Source organism: Lipotes vexillifer, unplaced genomic scaffold (assembly GCF_000442215.2).
Source record: "Lipotes vexillifer unplaced genomic scaffold, Lipotes_vexillifer_v1.1 scaffold477, whole genome shotgun sequence".
Classification (NCBI taxonomy): domain Eukaryota; kingdom Metazoa; phylum Chordata; class Mammalia; order Artiodactyla; family Lipotidae; genus Lipotes; species Lipotes vexillifer.
Window position 1 is genome coordinate 3,077,121 of NW_006770652.1, and position 14,036 is coordinate 3,091,156.

Genomic DNA, 14,036 nt, shown 5'->3' on the forward strand with positions numbered 1-14,036 from the left:
CCCTCCCCCCCTCCCTCTCTCTCTCACACACACTCTCTCTCTCCCTCTCCCTTTCCCCCTTCTCCTCCTCTGCTAGACGTTTATGCTCCTCCTGGGCAGCAACCATGCTCTGTGTTAGCTATGTTCCATCAAGTTCAACAAACTTGTTGAGCCAGCTACTGAGGAAGCTGCCAAGGGTACAGAAAAGGTACCAAGGATATAAAACCTGCCTTTGAAGAGCATATAATCCAGGAGGAAAAGTAAACACCAGAGAGACTCTTTTATTAACATGCAGTGAGCACTGTAACACGTATTGGCTGAACTGATTCCAGTTAATATGGGGATTTTCAAAGCAGGAGACAGATTGTGGCAGAAGACGGCTGAGAAAGAGCCAGTGGATTTGGCAGCCCCGAGCAGAGGGTGGGAGCAGAAGCTAGATTGTGGGTGCATAAAAGGATGGGTGTTTTTTAAACAAACTTATGTAAAGAACAAATTATTAAAACATGAATTAATGAAACACTTATTAGCTTTTAGGTGAAGATTAGCGTTCAATGAATTATATTTTATAAACAGAGCCAAAATTCAAACTTTTATCCTCTACTATATTTAATTATGAAAAAGAATGGAAGATAGAAGGGAAGGGGGGAAAGGGAAGAATAAAAAGAAAGTCAGAGAAAGAGAGTTGAGAAAGGGCTGAAGACAGATAGAGGGGGAGAATAAGAGAGAAATAAAAAGACTAAAAGAAATACAAGAAATGATGGGGAAAAGAAAGGAAGAGCCTGAGAGGAGGAAGAGATGGCAGAAAGCAGGAGACTTGCTTAAGGAATGTGGCTACAAAGAAATTCTTGAAGGGAAGTTCTAAGAAAGAAACATTCAAGAGCAGCACATGGGAACACAGACACAGCCCATCAGACTCAGACACAGAGGCACAAAAATCAGAGCAAGAACAGAGGTTCAACAAGAAATACATCAAGAACCCAAAAGAGGCAGCAAAAGCAAGTCAGCCCTAGCCTGCCCTGCCATAGTATCTCCATCTCATCGTTTTTTAGCTGTTAGGGACTGTTTTGTAAATGCTGCTTTTATGAACTGTCATTGGGCTAAAATGAGGACATGTATTTCAGAGGCTCTCCCATGAGGAGAAGGATGCTAAGCTGGAGGCCCATTACCCACAGGTCAGGTGCTCAACACCTTCCACAGGTTAAGAACAGGACAACTGAGCGATTTCTCAGGGTCATGAACACAGGGTTGGGAGGGCTGCCAATATTTCTCGGGATTCAGCCTTTGGAATTCCTGGAGGAACTGTGAAATCTTTTATGATTATAAATCTAATTACTTTAAATAAAAATGTACAGACCCTTCCAGGACTACTAACCCACTCTGGTAGCTCAGTCTACATTAAATTATGATGAAAGACTTAGTAAACTGTTTCCAGAATTTTAATAGATCCTCAAAAACTCCAGACTCCATTCGTCGAATCTGGAATAAATGCTACAATTAAAGGATCATAAAACTACTTTCCAAACTTAAAAAAAAAAAATGCTAAGAATTCATAGCTACAGTAATGGGGAATTTATCCACTAAACCACTGGTCATGAAATAGTAATTTACCCCCTTTAAATTCACAGAGATAGGTATTAGACTAGGTTAATTTTAAAATATATATATTAGTCCTAGCCTCTTGGAAACGAAATCATCAAGAGAGATAGTCACTTACATAAAATATTAAAAACAATTATTAACATTTTTGTCAATAAAAATAAAATTTTATTTGAGTTTCTTACTATGATAAATCTGTATACGTAGAATCATATGTCTAATTCAATTAAAAATAGAAAAACAGTTGGAATTCAATCTTAACTTTGCCTACTCTGAAACCCTTCTTAAATAAAGGTAAAATTTAATCAGGGTCAATGCTAAATGAGAAAATACATATGAAAGAAGTTATGTCAACGTCAAAGCGCTCCACATTTGTTAGGTACCATCATTAATATATTATATTTAGTGAGAATTCACACATGTAATTAATATGTTAAATAGTGTCAGTGTGAGATTTCTTACCAGGTTTATCATTAATGTAAAAGAAATAAAATTAGATCAATACCACTTCAGAATATTTACACAATGATCTGGAACAAAATGTGTAAGAAGTTAAACCAATAGGCACAGTTAGGTGTTTGTCACTTCCCTTCCATTAGGCCCTGTACCTGTAAAATCTCAATAATCTTCAGCTTGGTGTCCATGACAGTGACATCCTCGTGCTCGGCGGGGCTCCCCTGCTTGCTGGGATGCAGGCTGGGCTGGATGTCAGGCACACTCATGGGGAAGATGGAACCTCTGCAAAGCACCATCTGGGTCATCAATTCTCCCACCCCATGGATGGTTCTCATGACATTGTTTCCTGGCACGAGAAAAGTCCTTAAGTCAACACACACGCCACCTCGGGAGACAGCTGTTATATCCAGTTGGCCACAACCAGACTGAAAATGTGGCAGGAAGAGTACTAAGGATGGGAATGAATAGCATCAGCCTCGCTCCAGCTATTTCCTTGCAGATAAAGTTAAAACAGTGCAGACACATTTCAAAATGACAGATTTTAGAATTGAAAGTTTACTTTTCTCAGAAAGTGCTTTCAAATGACACACTGCAGGTGACCTGTTGGTAGCTCTAACAATATCCAAATCAGGTCCTTCTGAAGCAAAGTAAGTCCTACCAACTGCCGCACCAATAGGCACTAACTCTTACAATAATGAGGAAGAAAGGTTATCAATCTCTACGATAAAGGGCGTTGCAAGTGAGGATACAAAGACTACATGAAAACATTTAAATTAGTGTCCTAACCCTACCCTCAAACCGAGGACTTTTTAGCTTTGCTTTCATAATGCTTGTGAAAAGAGCTTGGGAGGAGGATTTTTACAGCTTCATTTTAAGAAAAGCTCTTATCTAGAGAGGAAGCACCATTTTATCCATTCCTTCATCAATTTGAATAGAAAATTGTAATTCAAAATCCACAAAAAGCAGCTACGTTTGAGATAATTAGGGAAACAAATTATTGACAAATGATCATTTTCACGAGGTGTTAATCCTTTCCTGTGTCTTCTCTTGAGTTTGGCTTCTCTTTTAATTTGTCCTCCAGTAAAACTGCCCACGCACTCATTCCTCACACTGACCACAAGCAGTTGTACCAAAGGATCCTCCTGCCACTGTTACGATTTACCTTCTCCAGCTTAACTGCTGTTTCTCACTTCTAAATCCCTAAAACAAGCAACAAGGATTTGAAAGAACAACTGTCTACTTTCTCTTCAGAACAGTGGTCTTTGCTTCGTGGGTGTTCGTGGAGCTTTGCCTCAAGCAAAGGCCTAAGAATCTGGCAAAGAATTTTCCTATCTCCCAATGTCTCAGGGTGTAAACCAAGAGAAAGGGAAATGGAAATAAGATGGGATGAGATAAAAACTCTCAGCTCTAAGCAAAGAGCATAAACTGTGGGAATACCTACAGGACTGAAAGGCAAACAAATAAAGAAAAGGAAAATATGTAAAGGATGACTTCACGGTCCTATGCACAGACCACAGTTACCATGGAGCCAGTGGTAACCAATATTATTTCTACATTGTGAAAGGTGAAATGCCTTTTAAAATTCATTATCTTATCCATAGATGAAATCAGTATACATACAAGAGGGTGGTACTGAAATAGTACATTTTTGAGTGGGCAATGAAGGAACACTTTTTCTAGAGTGGCACCTTCCAGGCAGAAATTAATCTGGGTTTTCATTCTGAGAATCTAGGAACTTTTATTACACTGCTGCTTGCATAAGCCAAAAAAAAAAGGGATAAGAAAAAAATATATGAAAGATAATTTCCAAGTTTGGACAGGGTTGAAACAACGGATTTGAGACAGCCCCATTTTCTAACAGAAAAACCTGTAATGAGGCAGAATGCTTCATTGTCTATGGTTCTCATACAATCATAACAGTTGAGTATTTCCGAATCCCCCCATAGATTGCAGGGATACAATCTGGTTGTTGGCAATAGTTTTGGGTCATCAATATTCAACCAGTACATTTATCTGAGCCTGGATTCTAGTATGTATATGTGTTAGCCTCCAAGAGATGCTTTCTCACCACCAACACAGAACAGGCTCCTCTGTTATTCTCACACTTGATTCACACAAAAATCCTTGGCACCCAGTGTCTGCATCTTATTTAGATTTGCATGGAAAATAATCATTTAATCTAAATGATTGTTACATACAAAACATTCACTCAGACAATTCTTTCCCCCAAATATAGATCTTGTCACCAAGAAATTAAAATCTAGAGGCCAGAAACATAATAATATATAACACATGTTGCCAATGAAATGGGAGGGTTCATTCCAGTGATACCACATCCTTAGATGCCTGTGGCACGTGGTTGCCACACAACTCGCCTAACATCTCCATATATGGCCAACTCGGAGTTTGCAAATTAAAAGATGCTACATTTTCGGGCTTCCCTAGTGGCGCAGTGGTTGAGAGTCTGCCTGCCGATGCAGGGGACACGGGTTCGTGCCCCGGTCCGGGAAGATCCCACATGCCGCGGAGCAGCTGGGCCCGTGAGCCATGGCCGCTGAGCCTGCGTGTCCGGAGCCTGTGCTCCGCAATGGGAGAGGTCACAACAGTGAGAGGCCCGCGTACCGCAAAAAAAAAAAGGAGGCTACATTTTCTAGAGTTGCTTGGTGGTGATGAGAAGAGCTTCAATTAGGAACTACTACAGCTTGGAAAACGTAAGTCAAACACCACATAAATAACAGACGCGCAAGGCTCCTGGTATCCGTTTTTCCACAGAGAAATTTCTAATTCTAGACTGCTGAGATAAGTCAGAGGTGATCGGTCTTCAGCACTGCAAAAGAAGAAATCTATTTCTCTTCTCAACCATAATTAGTTAATACTACTGAAAAGTTTCAGTGAAAGGGCCACTGTATCATAATATAAATCCTCTGGATAAATTCAGGTTTTCTATGTATTTTATATTAACTCAACAACTAGAATTTGGATTTATGTATAAAGTATATTGAAATGGTGTGAAAAATGGAGTCATCTTTGTTAGGTAAAAGTACAGAGGAAAGAATTGCTTAGAAACAAAAGCAGACAGACTGTCCAGGTTCTTTCATTATATGATTGTACAGATATTTTTACTAATCCTAATTCCCTCAAGAGAAAAACCCCAAAGTAAGACAAGTACAGTAAATGCATACTAGAAATGGTAACTGGGAACGAGTTGAGCGTTCACTGCTTTATTTCTTTGATGGTTCCAGTGAGCCAAGTTTCCATTACCAATTCCAGAGACGTGAAAAGCAATAAGGAATTTACATAACACTAAAGCTGTGCTGACCATGATTTAATTCTTCCTTATTCCAAAGTCATTTTACTGCTGGTAATCATACTACAGGCTTCAACAATCATTAAGAGTTATGTGGATTTATAGACAGTATAAGAGATTTAACAGAATCTTACGTGATTGAAATTTACCTTACTTCCCTTGGTGTTTTATTTAAAGTCATCTTTATCTGTTACCTCTTTCTATTAGAAATACTTTTCTCCTATGAACACATAAGAATAAAAATGATAATTTGAATTTTCCAGTTGTTTAGATTTCAGATAGACACTTTTGAAATCTTCTAAACATTTATAAGAGATAATAGACATATTTGATAAGAGTTCTGTGAATAACTGTTCACAGCAATTTTCTCATTTAGTAAATACCAAAGGCAGTTCTCAATGCTTTATAGTAATAGAAGCCAAAACATGGATAACCCCCAAACCATTCTTATTTCCCTGAAACATATTTTTATAGTTGGACTTGGAAAAATGTATCTGCTGTTATTATAATTCATTTGAAACAGAATGATGTTAAACCATAAAGACATGTTTCAGGACGTCTTCCTACTTCCCCTCCCTGCTCAGCAGCTCCTTATAAACTTTCACTTGCTGGAAAATACCTACACTGTCTAGAACTAGAGCAGTTTTTTCTATTTTGAACATTCTCTGGAGCAGTGCTTCCTCCCAGTGGTTAGGGTCTGGGTTATAAAAGGACTTTTCTGATGCAAAAAACCCAAAAACATTAACACAAGATCAAAACCTTAGTTAAGCTAGTGATACAAGCAGAGTAATAGGGAACATGGTATCAACCTGGACTAAAAGAAAGATCAAGATTTAACACCCTAGAAGACAATAAATAACCAGCACTCCCAGTTCAAAGTCAGATCACAGTATTTTGGAGAACTACATATCCAGTCCATGAACTTCTTTTTTTTTTTTTTTTTTTTTCCCAATGATATTTTATTTTTTAAATTTATTTCATTGAAATATAGTTGATTTACAATGTTGTGTTAGTTTCTGGTGTACAGCCAAGTGACTCGTTATACATAAATATACATATTCTTTTTCATATTCTTTCCCATTATGGCTTATTACAGGATACTGAGTATAGTTCCCGGTGCTATACAGTAGGACCTTGTTGTTTATCCATTGTATATATAATAGTTTGCATCTACTAATCCCATCCCTCCCCTCCCCTCCCTTCCCCTTGGCAACCACAAATCTGTTCTCTATGTCTGTTAGTCTGTTTCTGTTTCATAGATAAGTTCACTTGTGTCATATTTTAGATTCTACGTATAAGTGATATCATATGGTATTTGTCTTTCTCTTTCTGACTTACTTCACTTAGTATGATAATCTCTAGGTCCATCCATGTTGTTGCAAATGGCATTATTTCATTTTTTATGGGTGAGTAGTATTCCACTGCATATATGTACCACATCTTCTTTATCCATTCAGGCAAACAGAGTTTTTAATCCATGAGCTGGAGCTGGAGGGAACTTGGTATTCGTCTGCCTGGAAGTCTCTTACCCAGATGGTCGCTTGGCTCATTCCCTCAAAATCCTTTCTGATTTCTGGTTTAATGTCCCCTCCTCAGATCTCTTCCAGCCACCCTCTCTAAAGAAGGATTGCCATCACGCTGGATCCTGCTTTACATTTCAGTCATGGCATTATCACTATCTCACACCATATTTTGTATTTGTTTATGTGGTTATTGTATCCTCCCTCAAAAAAAAACATAAACTCCATGAAGACATGGATTCTGCCTAGTTTTTGCTCTATCTCCAACATGAGGAATAGTGACTGACACATAGCAGCCATTCCATACATGCTTGTTAGATTATTGCACAAGTTAAAAAAAAGTTGGATAAACAAATGAATTATATTAAAAATGATAATTTAGGACTTCCCTGGTGGTGCAGTGGTTAAGAATCCACCTAACAAGGGACTTCCCTGGTGGAGCAGTGATTAAGAATCCACCTGCCAATGCACGGGACATGGGTTCGATCCCTGGTCCAGGAAGATCCCACATGCCGTGGAGAAACTAAGCCCATGTGCCACCACTACTGAGCCTGTGCACCACAACTACTGAAGCCCGCATGCCTAGAGCCCGTGCTCCATAAGAGAAGCCATCACAGTGAGAAGCCTGCACACCGCAACGAAGCATAGTCCCCTCTTGCTGCAACTAGAGAAAGCCCGTGTGCAGCAACGAAGACCCAACACAGCCAAAAATTAATTAATTAATTAAAAAAAAAGAGAGAGAAAGAATCCACCTGCCAATGCAGGGAACACAGGTTCGATACCTGGTCCACGAAGATCCCACATGCCGCGGGGCAACTAAGCCCAGGAGCCACAACTACTGAGCCTGAGTGCTAGAGCCCGGGAGCCACAACTACTGAGCCCATGCGCCACAACTAGTGAAGCCCACGTGCCTAGAACCCGTGCTCCACAACAAGAGAAGCCACCGTAATAAGAAGCCCATGCACTGCAACAAAGAGTAGCCCCCGCTCGCTGCAACTAGAGAAAACCCACACACAGCAACCAAGACCCAATGCAGTCAAAAAAATAATAATAATTTTTATAAGGCTTATATAAAAAATTAGATATTATTACACTAACGGTAAGTTTCATCAAGGTGAGTTTTTGCTTGCTTGCTTTTATACTTTCTGAATTTTCTAATTTTTTTCTAAAAGCATATATAATTTCATGTTATTTAAAAAGGTATTTGTTAAAAAGAAAAACATGTTTAATACAATAGATAACAATGAGATAAGGAAAATCATGGAGTCTGACTTTATCAAGGGCATATCACAACCCATGTACTTTGCTAGGCCACATACACTGTTCACAGCAGGTAGGGAGGTGGGGAACCCATCTCATTTTACGTGGCCAGAAAGTGGCAGAGCCTCAGATTCAGGTCAACTAATGTCAATGTGCATCTTTTCCCCACACCATGTTGCTTCACTAAAGGCTATCACCTTCCAAGTTTCCAAAGATTTTATACTAGAACTCAGAAACCTACCAAATGCAGAAAGAAAATATCCTAGTTAAAACTGTGTACCGAAAACGTTGAATTACTATTAATCATATCATGAATCTGCTCACATTATTCTCAAGTGGTTTTATCCACCAGTTATTATTATATAATGAACCAGCACTACTCGTGGCATTATGTTTATATGACACAATTTAATTTTAAGGGCAGCCCCTGTTCAGAAACTATTTATTAGGTAACCAGTGTTCATCTGGCTCTTACATTAGGGATACCGAGGATGGGAGGACACAAGAGAAGTAGACAGTTTATAATAGAGCTAAGAAAACAGAAAACATGTCTCCCACCCCCCGCAATTGAAGACCAAATACAAAGCAAATAAGATAGTAGTAGTATAGCATGGACGGTATACAAAATTGCTTAGGATATTTATTTTAATTGGGAACATTATCTTAGGGTGAGGAGAGTGAAAGGCACCTTCACTGAAGAGATACAGTTTTGAACTAGGCTTTGAACGGTGTAAAGGATTTAGATTACTGTGATCTTTATCAAATCACTTTGCCATCCGATGCTCAGAATCTTAATCCTAATAAAATAGGTCCCAATTCCTTGTGAGAATAAAATTATATAATGTGTGCAAAAAAATCATGAAGAATGAAAAATACCATATAATTGTATTACCTCAAAATGAAAAATGGAGGACACATGCATGTTTTCACTACACCCATGGAAAACAGCTGTTCTCTGTTTCATTATGTTCTATTATAGTGGTCGCCACCTTAGTAATGAGCCTGTGGTCCATCACATAATCATAGCTCATTACCTCTTACACTATGACATGGTTGACCCAAAATATCACCTCTAAAAGGAGAAGTCTTGCAGAGGAATGACTCACGAAGACTACTCAATGGCCAGAGTAGATGATAGGACACCTAATTTTCTTCATTCTGAATAAACGCTCGTTGAACACAGTATGTTGATAAGCCATTTACAGATTCCAACTTTCCAAGACCTTAGAGACAGAACAGGGCTTCCCTGGTGGTTCAGTGGTTAAGAATCCGCCTGCCAATGCAGGGGACACGGGTTCGAGCCCTGGTCTGGGAAGATCCCACATGCCACAGAGCAACTAAGCCCACGTGCCACAACTACTGAGTCTGCGCTGTAGAGCCTGCGAGGCACAACTACTGAAACCCGTGTGCCTAGAGCCCGTGCTCCACAACAAAGAGAAGCCACTGCGCTGAGAAGCCCGCGCACTGCAACGAGCAGTAGCCCCCATTCACTGCAACTAGGGAAAGCCTGCGCACAGCAGCAAAGACACAACACAGCCAAAAATAAATAAAAATAAAATAAATACATTTATAAAAAAAGAAACAGAACAAAGCAAAACCTACTAGAAACATGTTACTAAAGTATAGTAATGTTATTAGCCGTCTTTTTCTGAATATCAAGTAGACTGCTTAGAGGAAAATTATTTCCCATCCCACACCCTAAAGAAGTGTTATTCAAAGGATGAATTGAAAAAGCAATTCATACAAAACACTGGTGAAGTTCTACATCTTATTTTGGATTTCATCACTGTCAAATACTGACAGAGTCATTTCAGTATTCCAAACCTCAAGATTTCATTTTAATTTGCCAAACTGATCTTTAATTCTTAACAGCTGGTAATGCAAGCAATAAGTGGACTTACATACTATTTTTATAATTGAGATGTAAATTAAATACAGTGCAATACACAGATCTTAAATGAAAGGTTTTAGTAGTTTGGACAAGAAGGACCCATATAAACCACACGGTATCCAGATATTCAGACATTTCCGTTACCCCAGAAAGCTCTTTTGTGCCCTTTCCCAGTTATTGAGCTCTACATTCCCCCTCACCACCACCACCAAAAACAACCACTCCTCTGATATATCATACCATAGAGATATACACTGAATAGTGTACAGTTTCACAGGTATATGATTTTAGTTAACTGATTATAGCCAAAGGGTACTATTAAATCAATCATGGTTAAAGTACAGAAGGGCCTCTAGTTCCTTGCTGCTCTGTTGTTGCCTCGCCCACATAAGTATTTTTGTCAGTGACAGGTGAAGTCAGAAAGAGCATGTTTTGCAAATGCAAAGACAACGGGAAACAATGAAGGATAAATAATATAGTAAATGACTCTATCAAATCCCAAAACTACACGGACAGGTTGAAAACTAATGGATTAAAATCAATAAAACCAAGAGCTGGTTCTTTGAAAGGGTAAACAAAATCGACCAACCTCTGGCCAGGCTCACCAAGAAGAAAAGAGAGAGGACCCAAATAAACAAAATAAGAAATGAAAAAGGAGAAATCTCAGTTGACACTGCAGAAATACAGAAAACCATAAGAGAATACTATGACCAATTAATTATATGCCAACAAATTTGACAACCTAGGAGAAATGGACAACTTTCTAGAAACATACAGCCCATCAAAATTGAATCAAGAAGAAATAGATGATTTGAACAGACTGATCACTAGAAGTGAAATAGAATCTGTAATTTAAAAAAAAAAAAACCTCCCTACAAACAAAAGTCTAGGACTAGATGGCTTCACAGGCGAATTCTACCAAACATACAAAGAAGAACTTATACTGAGCCTTCTCAAATTCTTCCAAAAGACTGAAGAGGAGGGATGACTCCCAAAGATATTCTATGAAGCCACCATCACCCTGATATCAAAACCAAAGACACCACCAAAAAAAGAAAATTAAAGGCCAATATCTTTGATGAATATAGATGCAAAAATTCTCAACAAAATATTAGCAAACCAAATCCAGCAATACATAAAAGAGATAATAGGCCACGATCAAGTGGGATTCATCCCAAATTCACAAGGAGGGTTCAATATGTGCAAATCAATCAATGCATTAACAAAAGAAAACTAATGGGCTAAATCCAACAAAGTAAAATCAAAATATAAAATGCCCTGCCATTTAGGTCCAAATAAAACCAACTCAAGTATGTGATGGGAAAATGTAATGTTAACAGAGCACAAACTTAGAACTTTAGTTTCATTCAGGTTCAGTAGAAATCAGTACTATGTCATCATTACCCAAAACACTCATTTTCATCTAGACTGTATTACAAAAGTAAAGTATTCATTATGAATGAGAAAATAACTGTTCTTGCCAAACCAGTGATCAAAAATATTAGAAACATAAGAGGAACTGTTAAAGAAACTGCTGGTGATGACACAGAGAGGAGGAGATATTCAGGTGACATGCCGGCCATCTGCAAACATAGAAAGAACTGATATGTGAAAGTGAGGCTAGATTTCCACATGGCTCCAGGGAACAAAAGTAGGGCTGCTTGTTGGAAGTGAGAGGCAGGTTTATTTAGGATAACCTAACAAAAGAGACAATATTTGGAGCTGTTATAAATAAGAAAGACCTACCTTTTGCATCAGTAAAATCTTGGTCACTCAGGTGTTCCAAAAGATCCTAGATGACCATTTGCTACAGGTACTATGAAGATCTGAAGTTCATTCAGATGATTTCTACAGTCCCTTTACGTGCTAACGTTCTACAAATCTATGATTGGGTTCCAATAAGGTGCCTTACTGTAGGTCACTGGTGGATGCTCTTGATCAGAAATTGAGGGAACTGAGGAACCTACCCCAGTGTATTAACACCTTGAGGCATTAGATTCTGAGGGTCAAACAGTATTTACAATTGGAGGAAATAACTGAGTAGAAAGAAGGTGAGGACAACCTGGTCCTCTTTAGTCATTCTCATTATTTGTGAGGTCATCTAGGTATTGATTCTGCCCTATTAACTCAATTTGGTAATGTCAGTAGCTCTTCCTGGCTGCCAGGAATCATTTACACCACTGCTACAAAACTCCAGAGGTTTATAGCTTAGAGAATAAGATTAAACTCCACACTAAACTGTGGAAGGTGCTTCATCCATTGTGTGGCTGATACCTTTGGGAAACCAAAACCCAAAGTACTACAGACAATGCCTTTGTTTCCAACACATCCCAGAGAAATACAGATGAACCTACAGAGTCTTCTGCCTCTACTGAGTTAAATTAATTACAAAGTATAACAAAAATATTTTTATGTATCATAAATTTATGTGAGCAACCCCTGACTGAGAGAACTAGAAGGAAGTTACAGAGTTGCTTCCTGACTTAATGTAATATGGAAACTATACATGCATCATACCCATTAAATCCTCCTGAAATTTATGAACCTACACAGTTAGCAAGGGAATATTTGAACCATATTATTCTGTTAAGAGGGTGCACCAAACCTAAATGCTCACAGATGAATGGATTAAAAAGATGTGGTATATATATATTCAACGGAATACTACTCAGCCATAAAAAAGAATGAAATAATGCCATTTGCACCAGTGTGGATGGACCTAGAGATTATCGTACTAAGTGAAGTAAGTCAGAAAGAGAAATACAAATACCATATGATATCACTTACATGTGGAATCTAAAATATTATACAAATGAATTTATTTACAAAACTGAAACAGACTCACAGACATAGAAAACAAACTTATGGTTACCAAAGGGGAAAGCCAGGGTCAGGGGAGGAGGGATAAATTAGGAGTTTGGGATTAGCAGATGCAAACTATTATATATAAAGCAGATAAACAACAAGTTCCTACTGGGTAGAACAAGGAACTAATTATATTCAATATCTACCTGTAATAAACCATAATGGAAAAGAATATAAAAAGGAATATATTACATATATGTGTGTGTGTGTGTGTGTGTATATATACACATACATTTATAACTGAATCACTTTGCTGTACACCAGAAACCAACAAAACACTGTAAATCAACTATACATCAATTATAAAAAAGAGATGGTGCAGAGACCGCAAAAAGGTATAACATTAATCACTAAAATTGTAGAAACAAAATACCAGGAAGTATTTTAACATGAACTGGCATTTGCCATGTTATCTCCCAGTCATTGGATGTTTTGAAAGCCAAATTAAAAGTTCTTAAGTAATAAAAGAAAAACAATTATAAATCTGAGATGTCATGATCTAGAAAATATTCTTATCATTCAAATACATATTTATATAAAACATGTAGGTTACATACATTCATCAAATATATGTCACTCAGTAAATACTTCTGAAAGCCAAGTATGCATGTTACGTTAGGCATGGTACAAGTCAGCTATGGAAACAGAAACAGAATGTATTTTCATAGCTTTTCTCCCCACTTCTGGCTCTCTCAGTCAATAATTTTGAATCTTTATTATTGAATTTTCTAGGTAGTAATTCTAAGAGTCATGGAGCCTTTCATTAAGGCTACTAGGAAAAACAGACATAAAAAATGTCAACACTAACAAAAAAAAGTCACAAACATACATTTGGAATATTAGCATCTCTAAATATTTTTGTCCTTCAAATGCATGTTTATATAAGGCATGGCACATACATTCATCCTAGTGATAAGCGAGTTATGAAAGTACATATGAAATACAGAAGTAGCTCATAGCAAAGTGTCCTGGAGGATAAAATTGTTTCGTATTACTGGGGAAACAGCAAGAGACAGAACTAGAGACGTCTAATGCAGATTATGAAGACCTGTGGGCAACCAACTTAGGGAACTGGGTTGTTACTCTCTAAGAGATGATGATAACTAGTAAGAGTCTATAGAGGATGTGATTCAGAAGGATCCTTATGTGGGAATGTGGAGAA

At 37.9% G+C, this 14,036-nt stretch overlaps 1 protein-coding gene across 1 annotated transcript in view; it reads right to left on the reverse strand.

Annotated features, from left to right (window-relative positions):
* Positions 1-14,036, reverse strand: part of ITPR2 (inositol 1,4,5-trisphosphate receptor type 2) — a 547,001-nt gene that overhangs the window by 327,003 nt on the left and 205,962 nt on the right. The window contains exon 22 of the mRNA XM_007446283.1: positions 2,184-2,377. Coding sequence (XP_007446345.1) covers positions 2,184-2,377 — 194 coding nt within the window. The remainder of the gene's footprint in view (positions 1-2,183; positions 2,378-14,036) is intronic.